The 27,616-nt window shown below is 42.3% G+C and overlaps 1 protein-coding gene across 1 annotated transcript in view; it reads right to left on the reverse strand.

Annotated features, from left to right (window-relative positions):
* Positions 1 to 27,616, reverse strand: part of EXOC4 (exocyst complex component 4) — a 731,315-nt gene that overhangs the window by 54,089 nt on the left and 649,610 nt on the right. The window contains exons 15-17 of the mRNA XM_059396386.1: positions 14,608 to 14,749; positions 6,511 to 6,689; positions 3,709 to 3,868 (exon numbers count right to left, since the gene is read on the reverse strand). Of these exons, the coding sequence (XP_059252369.1) occupies positions 3,709 to 3,868; positions 6,511 to 6,689; positions 14,608 to 14,749 (481 nt within the window). The remainder of the gene's footprint in view (positions 1 to 3,708; positions 3,869 to 6,510; positions 6,690 to 14,607; positions 14,750 to 27,616) is intronic.

The raw sequence follows: 27,616 nt of genomic DNA on the forward strand, positions 1-27,616 counted from the left end.
CCCCCGCGGTGCAGTGCCTGGTCTCCCAGGTTGTTTCAGAGACTCAGTCTGGAGAAGTGCAAGGCAGCTCAGGGGAAGATGATTTCTCATGAAAGGAACTAAAAAAAGCCCACTCAAGAAGCCCTTCCATTTTCTAGTTAACCTGCAGTCATTTTCCAGGACAGAGTATCATCTTGACTCTAAAAATGTACAATGGGGTTAAAAGGGTCAACACCATAGCAAAGATCATTGTCTGGGGGACAGGGTTTCTCTAATTCTGGTGATTATACAGGTTATGCTGATCCTTGGTCACCTGAGGTTTATCCTCCCTAGAAATGAGAGTAAAGGTGTGTAGAAAAAGAGATCGACAGCAATGCCGCAAGTAGAAGAATCAACATAAATGGAATCACTCCACATTCTTCTTTATTACAGAAAGGGTGTTGTATTTTCCACTGGCCAGGGAGGCTGTGGACGTGAAAAACTACAAGAGCATTGCAACTTCTTGTTAAGTAAGTTTTCTGACACATGGCAACTAGTGATTAATTACTGTGTTAGAAGATAACATTCCTATAGAGACTTGCTGGAAGTACAGATGCTGCCCATGCTTGATTAGACACTGCTTAAGGAACGCCGAGGCACACTGCTGCAGTCTATTATTTCTGGCTATTTTGGTATTGCTGTTATATTCATTTTACATAGCTTCAAATTCAGTGGAATCGATGGAGCCCATTTCCGTGAAACCCATCCTACCAAAACCAGAAACAGAAAAAAATAAGGCCATAAAATGTGTCTATGTATGTTCGATGTGTGAGAGCAAGAGCAAATGAAGGAGAAAGAGACAATGAATCATAGGGATACATGGTTCCTTTTGTAAAATGCTTTATGCTCTAGGGAGATGCTGTTCCTCATAAACCTGTAAGAACACCAACCCATGTCAGCTAGTGAAAACTCTTAGGGCATTAAAGACAGACTCAACTTTGTCATTATCCAAGTTCTTCATCAGGACCAAAAGAAGCCTTGAGTATATACCTATCCATTCATTCAATACCCATGATGAGCACTTACTCTGGGCTCAGCACTGAGAAAACAGAAAAGAGTCTCGGTGTCTTGGGACATACAAGTCTAATAGGGAGAGGTCTTCTGAGGGGTGCCTGGGTGGCTCAGTCAGTTACACGGCCGACTCTTGGTTTTGGCTCAGGTCATGGTCTCAGAGTCATGAGACTGAGCCCCACGTTAGGGTCCCCGCACAGCAGGAGTCTGCTTGGGATTCTTTCTCCCTCTCCCTCTGTCCTTCGCTGCCACACGATCTCTCTCTCTCTCATCAAATAAACGAATAAATCTTTAAAAAAAGAAAAAAAGGAGAGGCCTTCTGAACCAAGATGGGAAGGACAGAATCATCCAACGCTACATATTTATGCTGCCTATTTCCTTTTATAATCCATCCAGAGTAAACAGCAATAGTAGCAGTATCTCTCCCAAGCGGTCACATTTCAGGTCACACCCACTGCCCTGGACATCAGTCCCAAATTCATCCATAAAAGGCACAGCTCAGTTGCCATTTAATTACTTCCTGAAGAAGCAGTGCTGGCACGCAGCCCACTGATGCTAACCTCAATACCGCCCAGTCAGCATTTCATTATCCAGGTGCTAGTTTTTTTAGGACGTGTTTGAGCCCCATACTGTCTGCCAAAACCTGTTAATTTACTTATTTCAGCTAAATAAAAAAAAAAAAATCATTTAAAAAAGGATGATTGAATTTAAGAATTATATTCCTCCGAGAATTAGTAATGCTTTTCTGTATCCCTCAGGCCTCCATGTTCTTAACTTCCCCTTGTCAATGTTATTATGAACAGACTAATTCAATAATGAGATCATTCCCCATAAGAGCGACCAAATAAATGCAGCATTCAGTCACACCTGGTTTCCCTAATCTGAGCAAAGAAGGCTTTCTACCACATTTAGCCTAAAATAGGGAATTTAATGAACATGCAACACACACACGCATGCACAAAGGAAGAATAAGACAGGAAAGGAGGACCGAGAAGCAGAGGAACAGCACAGCAGTGGAACAAAGTCGGGGATAGATTGGAGAAGAAAAGTTAAAAATGAAGATAACATGGTTATAGGCTTTCAAAACAAGGATCCTAGCATATATGTCTTGATAACTGTCATTGTAATGTAATATTTCATTATTTCCTGAAAGGCCTTAAAAATGGTTTCAAATTTTCTGGAACTTCTTGAGGAATCCAAAAATCAAATGAAATGACACAGAAGTACAAACGTTAGGCGGTAGAATTCCAGACGATAAAAAACAAATGACTTCCTGGCCATAAAGGAGTTTATGAAAAAATTCACCCAGGTACAAAGAGCAGTAAAACACTAAGATACCATAATCACTGTCTATCTTCTTCAAAACTGCGTTAGCTTTCACTGAGTACCAAAGGTCTGATGACTTAAGTAAGGTATACAGTGTTGAGACCGCATGAAGAGAGAATAAAACAACCCTTCAAATTCGCAAAAGTACATTATAAAGAAACGTTAAAAATTGAGATCCGCAAACTAGGAAAGAGAAAGAGTGCACTTTCAAAGGACATGGAAGGACATGAAAGGTGAGCATGGTTGATGATGAGTAACCACTGTTCACACAATGAAAACAAGAAGAGGAGAAGGGATTTCAACCGGGAAAGAGAAGAGATGAGGAAAAGGTTCATGAAAACATATATTCAGCACGTGATTTATGAAAGACAAAAAGGAAATAATCCTAATGGATTTGTAAATTTGCAAATGACTAAATAATACCTAACTTTTACCATGAAATATTTGTTCAGGTATTAAAAGTGGTACAGTGGACCCTTGAACAATGTGGGAAAGAAGGGGTGCCAACCTCCCACACAGTCACAGATCCGTGTATAATTTCTGACTCCCCCCAAAACTTCAGTATGAATAGCCTACTGATGGCCAGATGTCATACCGATAACATCAACAGTTGATGAACGCGTTTTGTAGGTTATCTGTATTAAATACTGTTTTCTCACAAGAAAGTAAGCTAGAGAAAAGAAAATGTTATGAAGAAAATAAGGAAGAGAAAATACATTAATTGTAGTGTAAGAAAAAAGTCTGCATTATGAATGGACCTGCATCGTTCAAACCCATGTTGTTCAAGGATCAACTGTCCTTTCAAGGGCTATCAGTGGCTTTGGGAAAAATAATGTTTTCAATGAAGGTTACTGATATGGAAAAATGCAATTAAACAAATATAAAATTGCATTAACATAGTTCTAACTTTGTACAAAGAGAAATCATATGCAGGCATGGTATGAAAATTCACTTGTATCCCTGGCAGAGGCACAAGGCCAGGAGAAATTACACCAAATGTCATAGCCTCCAGATGAAAGGCTTAGGAGTCATGCTTACTGATTTTTTGTTTTAAATTTTATGTGACATATCTTATGCAATAAGCAAATATTACTTTTAGAATAAGGAAGTTACTGAAGTTTTGTAGTACAAAGAACTTAGGTTGGAGAACAGGAAAACTCCCTGCCTAAGGCAGGTTACACATCCAATAGAATCATAGAGAATTACCTTCTCTAAGACTGAGGAACATCTAATTGTTTCATTTTTTCTTAAATTAACTTTTCAAGTACCAAGAATCCATTTTTCTAAGGGATTTTGATAGGCAACGGGATCTCGACTTTGGTACAAGGGACCGAGCCCGGTCCTTCTTCCTACCTTGCAAAGTCCAGGTCTGCCTCCCGCGACATGGTGATGTTGGTCAAATTCTGCTGCAGGACAAAGATGTTCCTACACATCTTCTTGATGCCGGACTCACTGATGCGTCTGAAGTACTGGGCACCATTAATGAGGATGCAGGAGATCAGATGACCCAGGCCTGAGGGACCAGCACAGATCAGCAGGGGGTGGGGGTGGAGAAGAGAAGACAGATTAGTGCCACCTTGTGTGAACTTACATATGAATGTGCAAGGATGTCGGTCTTTAAATCCTCCACAGATTTAAATGATCAAAGAAGGAGTGGAGTGGTAGTTCTGGAGTACTTATACATCGTCCTAATAGCTACAAATGGAGAGGCTTTATGTAACATACCCACTGCACACCCCAAGCCACCATGTCAAGGGCTTAGAAAATAAGCCAGTTGGTTATAAACTAATGAAGAGCACTGGAACTCTTATTTTTCTGTAAAGAGGTACTGGAAGCAGAGGAGAACACATGCAAATACAATGATCTGTTTGGTTTCCTTTTCCTCCCACAAAAAAAGACAGGGGTGTATTTTTGGCTCAAACGTTGATTTGGAACCCAATAAGCAAAAATATGTCAGTAAGAAATGGATGCATGCCGGTCACCATTCTTCAAAGCTTCCCCTGGAACTCTAAAGCTAGTCTGGCTAGTCACAAGCAGTCTACTATCTTCATGATTTCCCTCTTCTGAAGTCATAGAGCCTCCATGGTGACGGTTCAAAGCGGGCCTTCAGGATCCATGACTCCCTCTGTCTGCAGAATGAGTTCCCCTTGACGAGGACGAACGCAGAAAAGGGAGAGGAGGTACATTCTCTCCTGCCTCAGCTACACTTGTGCAGTTGCTTCCAGACTACAAACTCACCTGTACGTGCAACTACTTGAAAGGGAAGTAAAAGGCTTTTTACTCAAAGAAAAGGAGACACACACATGGAGTTTATATTTAAAGCCACTGATAGATGTGAAAAATCTCTGTAGGTTAAGTTTACGTACGATTTTACTGAGCCCATAACTCCGGGTATAATTTTGTTCTGCCAATGGTAAAATGGAATTTTCCTAAGCAGAGGCAACAAGGGGGGTGCAGTGTTTGTAGAGAATAGTAAATAATAATAAATATATTAAATAAGTAAATTCAGGGGCGGCTGGGTGGCTCAGTCGGTTAAGTGTCCTACTCTTGATCTCAGCTCGGGCCTTGATCTCAGGGTTGAGTTCAAGCCCTGCATTGCATGGAGCCCACTCCCTGCCCAGCATGGAGCCCACTTACAAAAAAAATGTAAATTCATATGATAAATACACATAACAAATTATAATAATAATTTTAAAAACCCAATAGAAGTTGTCTGTTTTATATCATTACTATACACTGGCAATTACTATACACAAATAATATCTGTGATAAGAAGCTCCTCTTTGCCACACCAAAGAAGACTGAAACCCTCTCACCCCCACTCCCCACCCCTTGGGAAATTCTGTATTATGCCTTTTCAATTGAGGAGGAAATACCACAGAGAAATATCTAGAGCTTTTTAAAACAGAAGGTCTCCAATTTATGATTTCTTCATCTCTATTCTATGTTAGAGCATTATACCCATATTTCAAGAAGATGCTGTTATTCATCAGGATTGGATGTTAAGAAATGTCTGGGCAAAATGAGAGGGAAAATCTGGGAACTGTGAATATTGATACACAGGGCTTGGAAGAGTCATGGTCAAGAGCAAGGAGGAAACAGTGTAGTGAGTGAGGAGTGACTTCTCAGATGGGCACCATAGCTCTACGCTCCAGAGGAGTGTTGTGGCCCTCAAATTCTCAGTGCTACGGAGAGAACACTTAACCTCTTAATCACTAACACTTTCTGGCTGAAGTCTTCTAGGAATAGTTCCTTTCAGAACATATCTCCATCTTTATGACATAATTTAATGGGAAAATAGGATTTTCAGTTTCTTGGTCCAAGTTTCCTGGGACATAACTGTTTCCTAAAGCAAGCAGTGGCCAAGCCTTTCTTTCCTATCTCCAGGTTCTACAGTCCTCTGCACAATGCACTTTCTTAACTGTTTTGAATAACATTGCTTTAATTCTAGAGACATCATAGATTCTTCTGGGACCCAGGACTATATACAAATAAACCAAAACAAGAAAGGAGGGACTATAGTTTGAAGTCCAAAAAGTACCACCCACGAGAGAAATTCAGCATGAAAAATTACTCGGTTGGCATTGCATGTTTAACCATGTTGAAGGTGAATGCCTTTATGCGGAAATGTCTTTCGTGCCCTTCCTTGCCAGCCTGCCCCATGGCATTAATGGAGCCAGCCTTCCTAAAATCTCTGCTGATCAGAGGTTTCTTTTCAGACAACAGCACATTCTTTGAGAGAAAACTTCCCCTTCCACCGATAATTTTAGTCAATGAGATCTTTATTTGGAGTCTTCTCATTGTATGTGTGCTTCTTTTCCTTTTATGAGCTTCTCTTGAGCTAACTCATGGTCCACTCTTACATATTTACCCAACTCTCAGGAGCGGCGTGTCAGGGAGGCAGCCAGGCCGCCATCTGCCTTATGTTGGATGAAATCTTATCAACCAGAAGCAGATGGCAGCCAGACTGTTGTCTACCTAGCCATCCGCAGAGAAACTAGGTACTGCAGCTTTAATCCAAAAAGGGAAAAACTGAACCAAAACAAACCCCAAACAACTATAAGTTGTGAACTTCAGTAATAGGGAAAGATTAAAAAAAAAAATCCTTCACCCCTTCTTCCTCCCCAAATCCTAGGGACACAGGCAAGGTCTGACCTTCAAATATATATTGGAACTTGTGCTGCTGAAGGCTGGCACTCATGGCCTCTTCAATGGCGCTGATGTCTTTGTTGAGCTTGACCACCAAAGGGTCATAATCCATACTTTCCACATTAGCCACGATGGCGTAGTTCCCCTCCTTTGCAAGGGGGATGAGATAGTGGAAACAGTGAACCCTGAAAAAAAGGCAAAGACAGAGAGGGCAGTTAGTAATACATTTTCCTGATGAAAACAATAATCTTGGGACAGATCGCCCAAATATTTAGGGCAGCGGTGGCTCTGTAAATATTTACGTCGTCCTCTGCTTGTTCACTGGAAAGCCATCTAACGAAGAAAGGAGGGATCTGGAGCAAGTTAGCTTCTGTGAGCCTCGCCTGCTTGGTCCAAACATCGGGGGTGAGGAATAAATGAGCTCTAACATCCCCTTCAAAGACCGGATTATATGCCCAGTGTGAAAAGCATTCTATCTTTCAACAGACACGGCTGTAGCAGAAAGGTGAGGCAGAGGTCACAGAGCTCCAAAGAGTTGGCTCTGGAATGAGACCATTTTGGTTCCAGTTTCCAATTCCAACATCTGCTGGCTGCGTGGCTTTAGGCGAGTTACTTCATCTCTGTCTCAGTTTCCTTATCTGGGCACTTGGGATGACCACAACACTTACCTCTAAGGGGCTCTGAGGAGATACTGAACATCGAGCATGTGGCATGGATGCCCGGCACGGTGCAAGGGCACAGCCAGTGTTGGCTACCATCACTATGACTATAATTAATCTATTACTTCAGTAAAACACTACAATAAATTTACTTATTTATTTAAAAATAAATTTGGGAATGTGAGACATGGTTTGTGCCCCGAAAGACTCCATAGCTTAGTGGGGTGGACCAAAAAAAAAAAAAGAAAGAAAAGACCGAAAGAGGGCAGTGTGTCACCACTCAGGAGCATGTGGTCCTCTGGTGAGAACCATGGAAGTCCGCCACTGGGGTGTCAGGAAAGGTTCACAACACAGGGTGACACTTAAGTACGTAAGATGATCTGAATGAGCTTAAAGAAGGACATTCCCATGTTGACACTGCCTGAGTCATTCTGACCATGTACACTTCTTAGGTTCTTTTTGGTAGTTATTGGGAATTGCCAAAAAAGTCTGAGATGGGTAAGGATTGGCTACTCTATAACCTGGGTGTGAAGCTGTAACAAAAGCAAGTTTCAGTCCAAACAATTCTTCCACACATACAGCCATTTATAAAGAAACAAAACCAAAAACCAAAACCCTCCATCCATTGGCAGACCCAGTTCAAACAGGCTGACTATAAACTCAGTGAGGTAGACAGGAAGATGTTCAGAGTCAAAATGTTACCCTTACAGTCTGTATCAGGTAATAGGAAATATTCCTAAACAAAAGGCTGCAAAAGCCTTGGGCATTATTGCTAATGAACTGTCTTCAGGCTTGACTACCATCTTTCTTTTTTAAAGTAAGGTTTATTGAGAAATAATTTATAAACAGTAAAATGCACCCTTCTCAGTGTATAGTTCTATGAGCTTTGACAAGTCTACGCAGCGGTATAATCACTGCTATAATCAAGTTGTAGAACCATATCATCTCCCCCAGAATTCCCTTGAGCCCCTGTGCAGTCAACCTCTACCCATACCCCAAGGATCTGGCAACCACTGATTCACAGACACTTCCTATACTTTAGTCTTGTCCAGAATGCCCTATAAATAGAATCATATAGTATGTGGCTTCTGGAGTTTGGCTTCTTTCACACTGCTTCAAGCATTTCTGTTTATTTGCCATCCATATACCTTTGTGTTCACAATTCTTGCCCAATATTTTTATTGGGTTGTTTCCGTATTATAGAATTTGAGACTTCTTTATATGTTCTGGATACAAGTTATTGATTAGATATACATTTTGCAAATATTTTCTCCTCCTCTTTGGCTTGTCTTTTCATCTTAGTGATGTCTTCTGAGGAATGGTTTTTAATTTTGATGAACTTCAGTTTATCATATTTCTTCTTTTTTTTAATCATATTTCTTCTTTTTTGGATGGTGTTTTTGGGGTCATATGTATGAAATCTTGGCCTAAATAACATCACAAAGATTTTTTTTTCCCTAAGTTTTCCCCTGGAAGTCTTACAGTTTTAGGTTTTAATATTTAGATTAATGATCCATTTAAAAAAATTTTTTTTAAATATTTTATTTATTTATTTATTTATTTATTTATTTATTTATTTTTAAAGATTTTATTTATTTATCAGAGAGAGAGAAGGGGAGAGAGCGAGCACAGGCAGACAGAATGGCAGGCAGAGGCAGAGGGAGAAGCAGGCTCCCTGCTGAGCAAGGAGCCCGATGTGGGACTCGATCCCAGGACGCTGGGATCATGACCTGAGCCGAAGGCAGCTGCTTAACCAACTGAGCCGCCCAGGCGTCCCTTTATTTATTTATTTGACAGAGAGAAATCACAAGCAGGCTCCCCACTGAGTAGAGAGCCCGATGCGGGGCTCGATCCCAGGACCCTGAGATCATGACCTGAGCTGAAGGCAGCGGCTTAACCCACTGAGCCACCCAGGCGCCCTAATGATCCATTTTTAATGTTTTTTTGGTAAGATTTTACTTATGTACTTGAGAGAGAGCATGTGCACAAGTGGGCAGTGGGAAGGGGTAGACAGAGAGGGAGAAGAAGACACCTGGCTGAACAGGGAGCCCAACATGGGTCTCAATCCAGGACCCTGCGATCATGACCTGAAGGCAGATGCTTAACTGACTAAGCCACCCAGGTGCCCTGATTCATTCTGAGCCAAGTTTTGTATAGGATTGTGTTATATTCTAACAACTTGCTTATGTGGGGGAAATCTAAAGATCTTGACTACTAGCTCATTTTCATTATGGGTGATCATCTAACAGCGACATCAATTAATGACAAATTTTGCCAATAAAAATTCATACTAGCATTCCGGTGCTCATTCGCAAGGTGTATACTGTTAATCAAGACACCAGTAATTGCGCTGGTTGTAGCCCCCTCTGGCATATGACCTTTCTAATATCATGAAAGCTGACCAATCCTGGAGTGGGATTCATGACAAGGGAAACTGATTACTACTGTGGTTGAAATTAAACTGAGTAGCTCTTAGCTGAAAATAAAATCATGCCATCAATGCTAAAGTATTTTTATAGTAAATTACACATGACGTAACTCCAGACAATGGGAAGACCTCGTACAAAGGCATGAGGGTATGAATGAAGGCCGGTTTTCAGGAATGACAAGTGGTTCCTTTTGGAACACACACATCACATGTGAAGACAGAGGCATGAGGTGCGCTTGGGGAGATGGGCAGGAGGCCAGTCATTATCAGCTTTGGAGGCCATCTATGAACTCTGGACTTTGAGAAGCCACAGGGGGCCTTAGGAGGATTTTGAGAGGTAAAATGATAAAATCATATGTGAGCTTTGGCACGATTGCTCTAGCACAGTATAAAGGGTGGACTGATGCTGAAGAATGGAAGCAACTGAAAGCAGAGAGACTACTGGGGATAGTCTCAGGAACTGGAGGCGAGAGCGTATCAGATCCTCAAGTGAGTGGCATGGAAGAGAAGTAAGACTACTTTAAGGTACTGTCTTCCTCTCCCCAAATGGTTAGAGATGAAAAAAGATATTAAAGTAGCCACTGGCAAATTTCAAATTCAAAAAGTGTTTCTTTTCATCAGAGTCTGGCATGCTGTTGCTGACCTTAAGATGACTTGGCATTAAGGGTTTCTACAAATATTGCTGATTACGTAGCAGGATGGGTAATTTTCAGAAAGTACACACTTCGGATCCCAATGGTAACAGGGGCTCACTGTGGAACCCACTTAGAGTCCTCCTGATGGGAAGAGAAATCAGCTGGTGACATTCCTGGCATCTTGGACTCAAATAGCAAATTAATTTTCTTCTTCTAAAGTTCAAATAGGGGGAAAAAAAGCCTCAACAATTTTTAATGGTCTCACCATTCCTTTCAGCTCTTGGGAGTGTCATTTGCCTTATGCTTCAAACTGTGGAAAGGGGCTCCTTTTTGGTTAAATGTGACCTAAGGGACCCGGGTAAAATGTTAAATGCTCTTTGGATGGGTCCTTCAACATGGAGCCTACTGGATTTGAGAACACCTTCTGGTTTGTACTTTAACGACGTTACATAAAAATACGGGCTGCAAATATGGAGGTATTTTGGTGAATAAGATAAATTTTTGGCATCTGAAGTTGTTCTTGCTAGCGTTTCTCACTATTTTTTCCCCATTAATTTCTTTGTCTATTCTATCTGTGCTCTCCAGTGGCTTCACGGGTAGAAGTACCAGAGGCAGTACCTAACCAGCCACTTCTTCATTGCACCAGCCCCCGAGGGACAGGGCCTAACTTCTAACTCTGTGTTATGGTCGGATGGGAACAAAACGAACATTAGGAGATTATGGTGATAAGGATGATGCTGCCGTACAACCTCTGGAACTCTTGGCGCACACACAGCGGACTGCTGGGTGAAAACAGAGCCTTCAAACGACTTCATTTCCTTTAAAGAGCAACAGGTTTTGTATGGACAAACAGCACTTCTTTTGTCTGGGTTTGATTTCAAACCAGCTCATTCTCCAGAAGCATTCAGATTTTTATTGAGCACTTACTATGGGGGCAGGACTGTTCCAGGTTCTGGGGCCAGAGGAATAAAAACGGCACAGCTGACTCCCTCCTTCTAGGAGTCATCATCGTCCACTGTGGATACGGGGGAGCCCAGCACACTCCTTACTTCAGCATTGCCACAGTAGTGTACAGATGCCAGCGATGCACTTTGTTCATTTTGTATTATCAACCGTATGAACACGCACACACACGCACACACACGCACACACACACATGCTTGTTATTGTGACAGAGAATGAATGAAATCTGTCAATATTCATTTCCGGAGCCATCCACAGTACTCTCTGCCTAGCTTTACTTGTCATACTTCAAAAGGAACAAAGACAGTATGGAACATATTCATAACAAAGCAACCTGAATGTTGAAACCATGTGATATGAGAAGGTAGGAGACATTAATTTAGAAACAATAAACATGTTTAGTGCTTTGAGCAAAAATCAAGGGAAGGAAATTCTGCATCCAGGACTCTCAAACTCAGTGCTTTTGTTATTCATTCGTACAATGACCTTTTTCTGTTTTTCAGCGATTGCTGAAGGAGATACAGCAATGGGTGTCATCACGATGAATGGTTTCTTGTCAAGTTAATAAATAATGACTAAGGTATGTTCAGCATTAAGAATAGTACCATCATGGCGTATGAAAATAAAGAGGGCAGAATAGAGGTTAAGGATTTAAAAGACTAACTCAAACATGTTGAAAAATCTCCCACTGGGAATTAACTACACTACAAGCGGCTAGTTCTGAACATGGAACACTTTGTGTTCCCAACACAATCGATAGCATAAATTCCAGGAGCTGTGATAGTAACTAATTTGATGTTCCCTTGCTTTTCTGTGCAACCCGGGTAACGGGGCTTCAGAATGTTACTGATTTTTGGTTTTGTTCCTGTCTATTACATTTATCTATTCATAGAAACCACCTGATTTATTTCACTGTCAGCTTGTAAGTAAACAGAAAACAAATCTAAAAATTATCACAAAACAAATCAGAAAACATAGAGGAAGGGCTTTTCTTCCTGGACAGCTGCATGTAAGGAATATGATCAGAAATGAGATCGGGTAAAATATTTCAAACCTGCAATGCTGCTTCTCTTACTCCACTCGCAAGGTGTGGCATAATTAAGAAGTAAGCCATTGGACAAGATAATGAAGAATGAACAGAGCACAAGGAATACACAAGAAATGACATCCAGAATACATGATCAATTATGCTTTGCCTAAGCACACCTGAAAGATATCCAATTTCTAACTGGAGCCCAGACATATGAACCAAAATCCTATTTATGTTTTTAAAACCTCAACCTAGTAAAGACTCCAAATGAAACAAGAAAATGCTCTATGAACTTTAATAATGTCTCATGGTAATACAGAAGATGTGTTACTGTGCACTTTCTGATCTCGAATTTTCTGATCCTGAAGTTCCAGAAGGCCGTATCCACCAGGGGTCTGATATGGCTACCTAGAGGTCTAGTAGGTGCCTCTAACTAACCATCTCCCAGATGGAAGTCTTGATTTTCTCCCTCCTACAACCCTTCTCCTCCATCAGGCTTTCTCACCTCCGTTAATGGCCCTGGCACCCACAGAGTTACGCTGGGTCCAAAGCTACTGGTTTTCCTCGAGTCCTTTCTTTTGCTGCCACCAGCCCCTGCACCCCACCCAGGTGATCAACACATTTCAGCAGCTCTGCCTTTGGAACAGATCTCAAACCAACCCTTTTCATACCTCCTCTCTGCTGCTCTGGAGCTCATAACTGGTCTCAACGCACGCTAGGCTTCCAATCCTACTCCTTCCTATAATCCCTTTTCCAAACGATAGCTGAAGTGCCCTTTTAAACATGAAAATGAATGAATGAAGGAAGGAAGGAAGGAAGCTCTCTCCCTTGCTTAGAACCTTTCTATGTCTTCATGATGCCCTTAGAATGAAATCTGAGCTACTCACCTGGTCTACATGGCAGGGTGACGTGCCAGGCTTCACGACCACACGTGGTCAGGCCCCAGCTGCCTCTTCTGATAGTCTCACACTCCTCCTCACTTCCTTGTTCCCAGTGTTCTACACACCCTGACCCTTCTCCACTCCTCAACACTGCCAAGCTTGATTATCTTGGGACCTCTTGGTCTGAGCTTCCCTTCTCCTAGGTCTTTACACACGTGGTTCCTTCTTGTTACTATGTCACATTTTCTTTGGCCACACTATCTAAAAAACACTATCTAAAAGCCAATACCTCTTTGTAGTCAAGCCCAGCTACGCTCTGCCATGTCCAGAATGAAAACTAGCCACGTGCGGCTATCGAGCACTTGAGATGTGACCAATCTGAATTTCAATGTGCTCTAAGTGTAAAACATGCAGATTTGGAAAGACTTCGTACACAGAAAAATGTAAACTAGCTCATCCATAATTCTGACATTAGTTATATGCTGAAATAATATTTTGGATACACTGGGTTAGACAAAATATATCATAATTTATGTGTTTCCTTCTACTTTTTCAAATGTGACTCTTAGAAAATTTCAATGATCTATGTGGTTCAAACATATGGCTCACTTTGTAGTTCTATCAGCACTGCTTGATTTCATTATGGTATTTTGTTAGTTGCACTTATGTGAAATTATCTTTCTTTGTTCGTTCATAGGCTGTTTCCCCCATTAGAATGTAGCTCCATGAGAGCACGGATCTTGAGCGATTTTTTTTCTTTGCTATATCCCAATTCCTAGCACACCGCCTGGCACAGAGGGCACTTAGTAAATGTTTATTGAATGAACAAATGATTGAAGACAGTCTTTTCTTTCTACCATTTCCACAGGTGTGATAAGAGAGCCCACCAACACTAAGAATGTTCTACACTGCAAGGGAAGGAACAAGAATCCAAAATTACGGCATCTTTGAAACGCTTATCCTGAATTATGATTTAACGTAACCTCTTCTTAGGTCTCAAGTTCTTGAAGGACGGCTCTTGCATCTGTATACTCCCTTACCGATTAGCAGAGCACATTCGTGAAAAAGTCAGTGACAATAAAGTCACCATAATCACAAAGCTACCACATTCTGAGCATTTATTTTGTGGCAGGTATTGTAGTAATTATTATTTCATTTACAAAGTTTGTAGGCTAGGAATTATTGTTTTACTTTTATGATGAGAAAACAGGATCAAGAAAGGTGCATTAACTGACTTTAAGATGGCCTAACTAGCTGGTAGAGACATTCAAATCTAGAACATTCTGATGTCACAGGCCACGCAGACTCTGAATCACCATATTTGCGATACAGCATGTGCTTAAAACTTTTACAGTGATTAACACTAGAAATCACATTCAGTGTAAAAAAATTAAAAAGGACATCAGTAGTAAGAACCAAAAGTGACAGTGATATGCTCCAGAAAGACCAAGCGATAGGTGACGTGCGGCGCACTTCAGCTGCGGTCTTGGGCTTGCCTGCATCATACCTGACTTCCAGATGCAGCACCAGCAAGCAGCGGTCAGCCATATCCTGGAAAGATCTGGCAAGTTCACTCAGCGTCTGCATGATCTGCTCTGACACTGGGGGCAGATCCATGGTCACGTGGCTCTCCTGAGCCGGAGACTGCACTGAAAGGAGAAGAAAACACCAGTCACGGCACTGTGTGCCTGGAGATCTGCTGGAAATGACATCTTACTTTGCTGTTCATCATGTTTTTACCAATTTGACTAATGTTGGTGTGGGCAGCAGTCAACATCCAAGACACAACAGGCTGTTTCTGTACTTGATTCAACACTGGCTGTTTTCAACCCATTCACAGATTACTAGAGCAGAACCTTGGCGTTGGAAATGGCCTGAGCAGGCATCCGGCCCAACCACGTGGTCGAGGCCTGTGTCTCTTGCACATGTTCTAGTGATTGCTGGGCGTCTGCTTACGTACTCTGATGGGTGTGAACGAAAACTCAGTACCTTTTAAGGCAGCCTACTCCATCTCGATCTACTGACATCTGTTGCCATTAACTTCTAATCATGGGCTCTGATTCTAGAACTTGGCAACCATTCTCATATGTGTTGGCACTTCAAGTATTCAAGACACCACATCTTTGGCTTCCTTCAAGTCTTCCCTTTTCTAGGCTAACTAACCCCAGTGTTTCAGCTATTCTTCATATAATCAGAGTGAATTGTTTCTTAATTCTCTTAATTTGCCAACAAAACCATTCCAATTGTTCTGGACAACATTTGAAATGTGGCACTCGGGACCAAACATAATAAATACCATAGAGTAGGGGCGCCTGGGTGCCTCACTGGGTTGAGCGTCTGCCTTCGGCTCAGGTCATGGTCTCAGGGTCCTGGGATCGAGCCCTGCATCGAGAGCAGGGAGCCTGCATCCTCTCTCTCTCTCTCTTTCCCTCTCTCTGCCTAGCTCTCTGCCTGCCTACTTGTGATCTGTCTCTCAAATAAATAAATAAAATCTTAAAAAAAATACCATAGAGTAGATCTGTCCTGTCTAAAGAGAATGATTAGTGCCCTTGTTCTAGATGCTATGCTGAAGCCATCTGCTATGCCAAGAAGATGAAATCTTCTTGGGTGGGGGGTAGGAAGAGTGTGCTGTATTCTACTTTATTTCATATACAGCCTACAGTCAGCTAAAAGCCCCAAAAGGTCTTTTTGGAAAATTTGGTAGAGTTACCTTCTGTATCTCTATCAAGTAATTAATAAATTATTTATGGTACTTGGACACTTTTTTTAGGAAAATATTGAACAGCAAAAATGCAAACTCTATTTATATCTAGACTTCTGTTGCATATCCAGTTCCCCACAACTTCTCAAAGATCACCAACAACGAATTTGGCAATTTCATTCAAAAGTTCTTTTAGTATTCGAGAGTTTCCAAGACAGGTTTTTTTTTTTTTTTTAATTTATTTATTTGTCAGAGAGAGAGGGAGAGAGAGCGAGCACAGGCAGACAGAATGGCAGGCAGAGGCAGAGGGAGAAGCAGGCTCCCTGCCAAGCAAGGAGCCCGATGTGGGACTCGATCCCAGGACGCTGGGATCATGACCTGAGCCGAAGGCAGCTGCCTAACCAACTGAGCCACCCAGGCGTCCCCCAAGACAGGTTTTGAATCCTGTTTCCACTACTCACTTATTATGTGACCAAGAGCTAAATACTTAAATTATGTCTGCCTCAGTTTCTCACTGTAAAATGGAGATAATACCACCTACAGCATGGGGTTTTGGGGAGCATTAAATGGGTTAATGTGGGTAAAACACATATAATAATAGTATATCAACCTCACTTAATATTAATATAAATAATAAGCAATTGTTATTATTCTTTAGCATGTGATTTGGCCAGGTTAAGAGTTTTAAGCTTAACTATAGTGACAAGCTACTTAAAAGATAATTCCCTTGAGATTCCATTATCAGTATTTTTTGCTTTTCCACCTGAAAATCCTTCTGTCAGAGGATGCAGTGTCTTTTGGAGGAAGGGCACTTGGGGCCTGTGAGATCTGGCAAAGCATCACTGACAGGTTCAGGAGGGGTTCCCCTTATAGGGTAGAGAGTCACAGGTGGCTGTGGCAGGGTCTACAGCCACAGGCTGTCAGAACTGCATCTGTTTTTGGACTTTGCTATGCCCAGAGAAGGGCCCAGAAAGACCCCAGCCTCATAGGGCCAAGTTCTCTGGGAAACCAGACTTGAATAAATTCAGGTATTATGGCAAAGATTAAACAAAAAACAAATTTGGGCCAAGGGAACGGATCTGTAAGGAAGAATGAAATGTAATGATGTAGATTTCAAATTCCTACCAGCCTTGGCATCACTCAAGAGGCTCACTAACTCCACCCACAGGAGAGTGGCTACGGCACGGCAGCCCCTCTCCATGGTGAACACTGCCCAGCCTGTAGGACTGCAAGACGAGATCACCGCCTTCGTAATGTTTTCTTCGAGCAGGCCACATGAAAGCAACTATAAGGAACACTAGTCTAATATTTCAAAGCATGTTAGGGCTTTGAGCCCTTGGACTCTGCTGCTGAGTGACACTGACCGTCGATTGAGAGCTCTTTATGTGCCACGATGGGGGCAGAAATCAGACCCCAAAGAGATCAGACTCGTGGCTTAAGGTCCAAAGTTATATCAATCTCCTAACTCCATCAAAGACATTTTGGACAAATTCAACCAAGAAGAAAAATCCAAGTAGATGAAATTAATGGAAGATAAACAGTCAAGATAAAACTTGGAATGAGTGAGGTAAAAGGAGTTTAGAAAAGCAGCACGTTGCTCATTTCACTGGACTGTTATTTACAACAAAAATGTAACTTTAGTAAAGCGACATGAAGCCTCATGCCCAGAGTTCTATAAAACTCCTGTGAGTTCCTGAGGGCTCCCTGAAACTTACAGAGTTTTCTTAACAAGAAAGAATATACAGAGCAAAAAAATGCTGAGCATGGCAAACAGATACAACACAAAACAGTGAACTCTCTCTTAAATGTCAAATGGAAACCTACAAAAAAGCAAAGCTGACAGAAGAGTCTGGGGATACACTTGAGATAGGAGGTTACTGGACACACACCTGATACATCCTTTTAGAGGCCATGTGGTGGTTTATCTTAGGGATTGCTCTTCATATCAGCAAAGCCCACATATATTGGACTTTAAAAATATCAGTACTTGGGGTGCCTGGGTGGCTCAGTAGGTTAAGCCCCTGCCTTTGGCTCAGGTCATGATCTCGGGGTCCTGGGATCTAGCCCCACATCAGGCTCTCTGCTCAGCAGGATCCTGCTTCCCCCTCTCTTTCTGCCTACCTCTTTGCCTACCTGCAATTTCTCTGTCAAACAAATAAATAAAAATCTTCTAAAAAATATTAGAACTTGATCATTTTATTAAGATATACACTTTGAGTTGTTCTGCTAATACTAGGGATGGGTCCCATCAAATCATTCATAATATCCTGCTCCTCCTATAGCCACTGTATAAAAGCAGGCATCTTGGAGATTCTCAGCTAACTAATCGTGGCAGTAGAACTGTGGCTTTCTGTACTAAATTGATCAGTTTATAGGAGGATGCTGAAGCTTGCTCTCCAGGGCAGGCACTCCCTGTTAGGTAAACCAAGGCACATTTCCAATTCTCCCTTGTTCACACAGCTATAGACTCCAGAAAGCTGAATGTTCGCATTTCCAGCCTTGCTCATAGCAAGAGGAGGCCACGTGTCCCCGTCTGCCCAATGACCTTTAATATAGATTCTTCTGTGGCAACTTGATCTAACCCTGGCTAATTCTGCAACTCATCTTTTTTTTTAAGATTTTATTTATTTATTTGACAGAGAGAGATCACAAGTAGGCGGAGAGGCAGGCAGAGAGGAGGAGGAAGCAGGCTCCCCGCTGAGCAGAGAGCCCGATGCGGGACTCGATCCCAGGGCCCTGAGACCATGACCTGAGCTGAAGGCAGCGGCTTAACCCATTGAGCCACCCAGGTGCCCCTGCAACTCATTTTTTTTTTTTTAAAGATTTTATTTATTTATCAGAGAGAGAGGGGGGCAGAGAGCAAGTACAGGCAGACAGAATGGCAGGCAGAGGCAGAGGGAGAAGCAGGCTCCCTGCCGAGAAAGGAGCCCGATGTGGGACTCGATCCCAGGACGCTGGGATCATGACCTGAGCCGAAGGCAGCTGCTTAACCAACTGAGCCACCCAGGCGTCCCAAACTCATCTTTTGACAGAAAAACGAATGTATGGATTGTTGCCCCTAAAACTCTCTGGATTTTAATCTCAAAAATGTCTTCAATGTCACTTGTCCATCTTTCCCTAGTGTTTGGCTAGCTCCTTTTCCCCTTCTCAGCAACTTTTCCCAACTCATGTTGCTTTGTCCTTCCTACTCTCTTGTCACTCCTCTTTTTTTTTTTTTAAAGATTTTATTTATTTATTTGACAGACAGAGAGAGATAGATCACAAGTAGGCAGAGAGGCAGGCAGAGAGAGAGGGGGAAGCAAGCTCCCTGCCAAGCAGAGAGCCTGATGTTGGGCTCGATCCCAGGACCCTGAGATCAAGACCTGAGCCGAAGGCAGAGGCTTTAACCCACTGAGCCACCCAGACACCCCTTGTCACTCCTCTCTTAAGAAAGGCAGATTCTCATTAAGAATTCAAAGGAATCATCAACACTTGCTCTCTCTGTGGTCTTGCCTGTTAACTCTTCTACATGCCATAATCCTTCTGCCTCTACCTCCTTAGTACAGCATTATCTCATCATCACCAATGATCTCTTAATTGCCAAAACATTGGGTGCTTTACGGTTCTAACCTCAGAAAGGCCCTCTGCTATGTTCAACATTGATTGGCCACTTTCCTTTTAAAATTCCATTTTCTTTTGGCTTAGAAGGCACCCTGCTCTTCTGGGTGTCCGATAGCTGACATTGTTTTCATCATTTCCTTCCCTGGATCCTCTTCCTTTAGCACACCCATAAGTGCTGGGGTTCCCAGGACTTTTTTCTCTGTTGGTCTCCCTTACTTATCATTCTCTATGTTCTCCATGAGTGAGCTCATCCATTTTCATGGCTTTTGCTATTATCGAGGGATTGAGGACTCCTAAACTTCATTTGAGCAACTGTGCAAGCTAGCCTTACCTATATATCCCACAGGCATCTCAAATGCAATGTCTTCCAAACAAAACTCATTCTCTATCTTCAGCATCTGCTCTTTATCCTCAATTCCCTCTGCCTCAGTGGTGTAGCAATCTAGAAATCTCAGCTGCAAGCTTGAAAGTAATTTTTGAGCCTCTTTTCTCCCTCACTCTCCCCGGCAAAGACTAATTTCTGCCAATTTCATTTCCTAAACATCTCTTAATATCTTTTGTCTTTTCTGTACCTGCTGTGACTTTCTCGGTTCTGTCCGCATCTTTGCCATGAACTACTACTATAGGAGGAGGCCTCACGCCTGGCCCCTACCTTGATTCAATCCTCCATGTTTAGCTCATTAAATGAGTTAGAGAAGCAGTTATTCCTCAAAAACACAAATGAGACTTTGTCAATTTCTTGTAAAAATAACATCAGTGTTTCCCATTGCTTATGTGTTGACGTCCAAGCTCCTGAGCAAGGCTTTCCATTATTTTTGGTTTCTGTCCAACACTTCAGTTTTTCACCATTTCCCTAACTCCCATTTTCTCCTTCCTCTCCAACTTCTCTCCTTTCCCATCCTGGCCCATTAATCTGACACCTTCTTAAAGCAGATTCCCTAAACATATCCTGCTGTTTCAGGATTCTGTGCCTTGGATGGTTCTTAACCCTCTTTCTAAACTATTCATGCTTTCTGGCTCAGAAAGTGTTTCCTGATTCTCCAGACTGGGTCACTGGCTCCTCTGTTCACCCCCCCTCCCCACCCCATAATTCTATTACAGTAGTTACCATATACCATTGACATCTGTTTATCAGTATGTCTTCCTAGAGATCATTAACTCCTTCACAGCAGAGATTATCTATATATCTATATCTGTCTATATCTGTTGGGAGGCATACAGGAGCTCAATCGATGCTTTTTTATTAAACAGAACAAATATTTTAATTGACCAATGTGCCAGGACAAATAACTCACATAATAACAGATTGGTGAAAATCAGGAGAGAGAAGGCACAGCTTGCCATTTACAACTGTAACTTTTCCCTTAGTTTCTTGAGTATATTCTGGGGACAGAGTGGGTATATGAAAGTAGTTCATGCTAGCTGGTTTCCTGGGCTGTTCAGGAATCCTGCAGAAGTGCAGTCTAAAGGAATTCTGGTCAATCCCTACAGCCCAAGCACATCCCTATAAATGGTGTTGCCTTTAGAAGTCACTTTAATTTCATGAGTCTGCCTTGTGGCAGCCAAGCCTTGGGGGTCCTCTCTTTTCCACAGACATAAAATCCCTGGCATATCAAATAACCAGTATCTTTCAAGGGAAGCCAGTGTACTGTCATGGAGAAGCAATCAGCCTAGGACATTAGGATGTCTCAAGTGGTTCCACATCCTAATATTAACCAGACTGAAATGTGTTTAAGTCTTAAAATTAGTTGAAATTGGACTCATTCAGACCCAGAAGAGCATCTGTTTTCAAGGATGCAGCTGCTACACTTTCAATGGCAACTTACTGTGACTTCTTTAATTGATTCATAGGAGGATGCCCTTGTGCATCTGTAACATTATCTAAAATTGTTACACTGTTAGCTTAGACTGGTATCAGCTGTCATCAAAGTGATAAATTGAAAAGGAAAAGCTGGTTATTGCGGCAAGAAAAGAAAGGTTAACTGTGAATCCAAACTTTTTAGAAGATGGAAAAAAGACAATGAAGAATGATCCCATGAGATTTTCTCACTTGAAAACATTTTAGAAGATCACATTTTGGTACAATCATTATTTCTGACTCCTCTTGCTATTTGTACAGAGAAATGATAGACACCACATAACGATGTCTGCTTGAACCTGGGATACATTTATTTAATTTCCAATCTTCAGTTTTCGTATTTAGAAAATCGAGGTAATCGTATCTTCCTAACTCCCAGAACGGTGGGTTATTAGGTTCTGTAAATAATTTCGAGATCCTTCAATGTTGTTACCTGGCTGACATTTTTTAAATATAAAAATAGGAATGCAGATTAGGCTTGTGACATTAAGAATTTAAGGGGCTTATAGAAGCAGAGGGAACTGGGCCAGAAGACCCTTGCCCGAACTCTTCCCTCTCCCTAAATGCCTGCAAGATTGTGCTGCTATCAAGCCTAATGGTGGGGACGGATTGAAGGTGTCAAACACTCTCGGGCTGTGGTTCCAAGTTGGAACCTCAGTGCCAGCTAGCTCTGTCCTCCAGCTTTTCAATTTCTCTGTGCCACTATCCTACGTTTTATTCATGCTCTGGAATTATTTGTAAACCTATACAAGCTAACCAGCCTTGACCCCAGTGCTTTGCACACAGTAGTCACCCTTCTAAGTGCTTGTTCAATAAATCACTTACCTATTTATGAAACCGACTGGCTTCTGGAAGCAGAGGTGATTTTCACATGCTAAAGTCTCTACTGTCTTCATAGCATCGAATTTGAATTTTTTAAAAAAAGATTTATTTATTTGACAGAGAGAGAGAGAGAAAGAGAGAGAGCACAAGCAGGCAGAGCAGCAGGCAGAGGGAGAGGGAGAAGCAGGGTCCTTGTGAGCAGGGAGATCCTCATGGGGCTTAATCCCACGACCTTGGAATCATGACCTGAGCTGAAGTCAGACACTTAACTGACTGAGCCACCCAGGCACCCTGAATTCTGAATTTTCTTAGGATAGAGGTGTCCTTTCCTTTTTATCTAAGTCAGTTACTCCAAACAATGGTGTTTCATGGTGACTCTTTGATCATTCTTTCTTTTTCTGAGATACATTTTTAAACTCCCTGCTATGCTTTGCCAGCAGTCCTAGCTTTTGGCACGGTCATTTATCTATTTAGCAAGTCATCTATTTTGTCACTCCTTCCCATCCGCTGAACAATCCGGAACTTTCCCTGAAGCAGTTCTGCTGCGTTTCTATATAAGGATCAGGCTTACGTAAGAAACATGTCAGGTGGGTTCTCTTCAATTTTGCTTCCTATTTCAGAAGCACTGGTTCTTCTGTCCCTGAATAATACCTCGGTCTTTTTAGTCCAGATTTCCCTAGAAATTTTAAGTTTGGACTAGTGAAATCAATTGATTCCGAAAACCAGAATGCTGCCTCAGACTGTTCCCTGACCTACAGAATTACGATGGCCAAGGATGGGGGACATACTGGACATCATTCACATTAGACCTTGTGCAGGCGTACCTGTGGGTGACCAGCTCTGGAAATACAGCCCCCTCTCGGAGGCCTAACACCCAGCCCGAAGAAGCCTCTTAGAGCTAGCGGCTGTGCGGCAAGCATGCCAAGCCTTTTCCCTGCTGCTTTTGGAAGGAAGCTCTCTTTTGTCTCCTCTGAAGGGGAGGAGGAAAAATGGAAGGGATTTTTTTTTTTTTTTTTATAAATTGGGGTGGCTAAAAAAGGAAAAAATTCATCACTAGGAAGGACAAAAGAGATTAAGAATGGAGGAACTGGAGCACAAAGTGAATGTGTCTTATTTATGTTTGCTTTTCGAGGATCTAATTACCTAATTGATAATATATTTATGGTAAAAAAAATACTTCCAGTGGGTGCAGGAGGCAAAGACCTTCTTTCGTTTCTGTGCTACCATTTGTTATTTAAATGATCACGTATTGTATCTTTCCCCCCGTCAGTCACAGACTTATGAGCAACATAACTTCGTGTCCTTTGGAACAACTCTCTCCCTCACTCTCCTCTCCCTACCCCAAAATGTCTTCTATGACCCTAACTGCAGGCAGTGATGCTTTGGGGGAAGAAAAGGTGTGTTTGCGCCACTTGCAGCCCAGACTAATGGCATGGATGTTCAGTAACATTGGTTTAAGAATGTGTTATTATAAGACAAAAAGTAAATAAATAAAGACCAAAGATCAAATCTTTATAAAGAACTCAGTTTTAAGGATGCCGCTTAAGAGTAATTTCCATCTCTGTGAAACCATATTCTTCCCTGCTGGTTCCCAGAGGAACAGAACTTCTTCTCTCCCGTATTATATTACCTGTAGAGCACAGTTCTTAACAACAGTCGGCCTCACTGTCCTCACGTGTCTCCTCAGAGTGTTGCTGCGTGACCAAATGGGGTGCACGGCCCCTCCCATGGTGCCTGCCACAAAGCTAGGACCATGTGAACTCCAGTAACACTAGGCCTCCCTCTCCCAGTTCCAGTCTTGGCGCAGCTCCCCTCATGCTGTAGAGACCCCGGGAGCTTGTGAGATCTGTGAGAACGAAAGCCACAGTCTACTCTTCCACAGTTGAGATCCTCCTTACCCTCAGCAGTAATGCCTGTTGCCCTGAATTGGCAGGTTAAGGACAAATCAAAGAATTTTATGTCTTTTTCTTTTCATTATAGCTCCACAGTGCCTTTAACCCAGTGTCTTCCAAATAGCTTATTAGCTTGGAACATTATTCTGTTTCAGGGTAAGAAACTGAACCTCCAGGAAGGCCATGAGTGAAACTGAAGAATTATCCCAAATATTGACCTAGACAGAGAAAACAGGGCAGATCCCTGTAAGGCTCACGGTGAAGGGCAAAACAAAAATAAGAAGCGAGATTTAAAAAAAAAAAAAAAGGACTGTTGTTCCCTTAGGCTACCACAGGATAAGAGGCCAATTCGGAGCCAACAGGATAAAGGACACGGGGCCGTGTTGTAGAGGGAAGATCACACCTGGTTTCTCATGAAACAGGGCTCTCTCGACAGTAACGAGCCTGAGCAAAGCCCCAGGTCCTCCAAGACGGTGAGCTTTAGTCTCGACTTCTCTACAGTGTCAACCAGCCCAGACACACTGGTTTTTATACCTCGAGACTGACGGCACAGACCTCAGTCCCCTCTGGTCCTGGGGGGAGACATTAAGATTGATTTTTCCTTTATTCCGAATAATCCTCCCCGAGGCCTGGTAAAAACCTAATCATCTACTAAAAAGGCGTGTGGTGTGGCCAATTCAGCTCCTGCCGGATATGAAAGAGAAATGGAGGAAAAGCTAATGAACAGCTCCTGTCCTGGTGCTGAAAGGCACTATTGTGGGACTCTATTAGATTTCCGTGGACTCCGTAAGCCTTTTGTGTTTCTGTAAAACCCAGCATCAAAAAACATCTTAAGGTGTTAACAAATACTTAGCCAGATATTTTCCGTGAGTAAGCGACACAGATTTAAGTTGCAAGAGAATTGCAGACGCAAAAATATTATGTGGCAAAGAGATAACATTTATTCATGTGTCAACGGGATCCTTCCAGCTCGAGGATTTGTAAATCTTCCCGAAAACCTCCAGGGATGACTCATTAACTGTGTAAATTGGAAACAGGAGGTCCACTTGCAATTGGTGAGACTGAACCAAACAGAATAAGGCACACTTCCTGACAGGGCATGGCCAACCGTACCACACAGGGAGACAGAGCTGAGGGAGTTACACGGAAAGCCCTTGTTGGGGTGTCTCCTGCACGTGACTTCTTCCAGTGGCCTTTGTCCCCATGAATCTCCTCTCCAGGCAGCTGCATCATTCATACATTTGGACTTGAGTTAAGAAATAATCATCTTGACCTACAGCAGGTACAACAAGTTTCACTTTTGGGAGGATCACCTTACCTACTTCCCACGAGTCTGAGGATTCAATGAGAGAACACACAGAGGCTCAGAACAGTGTTTGCCTCACGAGCCCTTAACACATGGCAGCGACTATTGCCATCGCAACTACTATTAACACTATTATTTAGTCAATAATGACGTACTGAATGAAACAACAGCAGACCCCAGGATCCATCTCCTCCGGCCATAGCTTGGAGTAGGCTCTGGGGCAATCAGATGAGCTTTAGACAGGGAACAGCAAAACGTGGCGAGTTATTGTGAGTGCGGAACAAAACAGGTAGAATCCTAGAAGCACTGGTCACTCTGATTCTATGGACTGGGAGGACAAACACACAGACAACTGACTTATTAGGAAGCCAGCGCTGACCCTGCCACCAAGCACACAGACCAGCCCCGAGACTAGCTGTGTCACCGGCGCTGGCTCCCTCCGAAGCATGTTGGAAGTAAGAAATGCAGAGAATGAACCTCCTAACACACATGGTATAGGACTTGCAGGTGTAAATCTTGCTGAGAGAATTTCTCCTCCGTGAGTACAGGGGTGGCCACCTCTCCAGTGTGCGGTAAAGGTAACAGTTAACTAAGTCTCTCCCCTTTAAAGCTCTCTTGTGTCAGATATGACCTCTGCAGGCTAAACAGATGAGCTCATACCACACACATATTGACTAATGCCTTGTGAAGGTTAATATGGTACAGCCATATTTCTGTCTTTACACATTAGTAACACGTGAATACCGTTCTCACACGCATTCCAGCATTGCCCTATAATCTCTAGAATCATTAACAATCATATAGATGCTTCCAGAATCAACTGTCCTAAATATCAAAAGATTCATAATCTGTTTTGAAGCCAGTTAAGGGTAAGCTACATAGAGAAGCAATCGTTTTTCTATCAAGTGAGTATATAATCTGAGGATACATATTAACCCTACTGGAAATCTAAGTAACTTTCTTTCTCTAAGTAAAAGCACATGAGTGCTCTCATAGTAACTACGAACCCTATTTTTTCTATTGTTATATAACAACAATTCTCTTGATTGACCAAGTTTAGACTTAGAAAGTGGTGGCTAAATTCTGACTCGACTATCTACTAACTGAATGACCTTGGTTAAAACTGCAAAGACCCTGAACTGGGGGGATACCAGTTTCAGCCTCCAGGGTCATCATAAGGACTCAGGGTCTAGAGAGCACATAAAGCATCTAGAACAATCCATGGCACATAGTAAGTGCTCAGTAAATCTCAGCTACTATTGTTGGACTTCTTGCTGGGAATTCTGGAAGACTGGGACTCCTAGACTCATCTCCTTACTCATCAAAACACCTTCCAAAACACTGGAGAGATGTGGACTTAGCTGTTCACGAGACTAATGGACAGAAAGAAACTGATGTAGTAAGACATTTACACGTGTAAACTTCTGACATTGTGACCTTAAAATAAGGAATCACAAAAGTTAGAGAACACTACAGCATTGTGGTAATGGTCAAAGAAGTGGAGGCAAACAGGAGAAGAGGGGACTGCAAGTGGCAGGTTTAAATTTTACCGTTTCATCTACAAAGCGAGGAGAAGGACTTTCTCCCAAGTTAGTTCAGTGAAAGAGGGGGCATTTCAGGCAGGCACGAGGAAGTGAAGCTTGCCGGACAAGCAAGGAAGGACAGCCGGAAGCAGCCTGGGAGGAGATAAAGTAGGTGTTTCTTACATTATTTTGAGGGAGGAATGACAGGGATCTTTCTTTTCATGGAAAGGATGTCTGTAGCACTTGGTTCTTGAGCAAAGGGAACTTGGGCATTATCTTAGGAATTCAGAAGGATATCCCACAAAGCTTGGAAACTGTGCTTTTGAGAGATTGGGTCTGCCTTCCTCACACAGGGCTTGGAAGGTCGGATTTGTACTATGAATCAGCATTTACTTCACGGGCACAGGCTACTTCTCCCTGGCCAAAGGCACAGTGAGGAGACAGGAGGGGAAATGTACATGGGTGTGTGTCCGCGTGGTATAGCTAAGCGAGAAGGTGACCAGGAATCCACAGAGTCTTGCATTTTGACCTGAAGTGATCAAAACTGTTATTTTCACCTGAAGAGTAAGAAACCATGTTATAAATTATTTTCATATGCACATAAAGACACTGACAAGTCAGCTCTTCTAGGGAGGCTTAAAACAGCCGAACGGGGCTTATTTGGGAAAGATATTTTTTATCTTCCCTGCCCGAGGGAGACTTGTCATTTTATTTTTTCTTGGGAATATGTTCCCCACGATATTACCCTAGATTACATTTATTGTAGAAAGTGCGATGAGAAAATACACTTGTGCCCTGGTCCTTGGTCAACTTG

Source organism: Mustela nigripes, chromosome 4 (assembly GCF_022355385.1).
Source record: "Mustela nigripes isolate SB6536 chromosome 4, MUSNIG.SB6536, whole genome shotgun sequence".
Lineage (NCBI taxonomy): Eukaryota > Metazoa > Chordata > Mammalia > Carnivora > Mustelidae > Mustela > Mustela nigripes.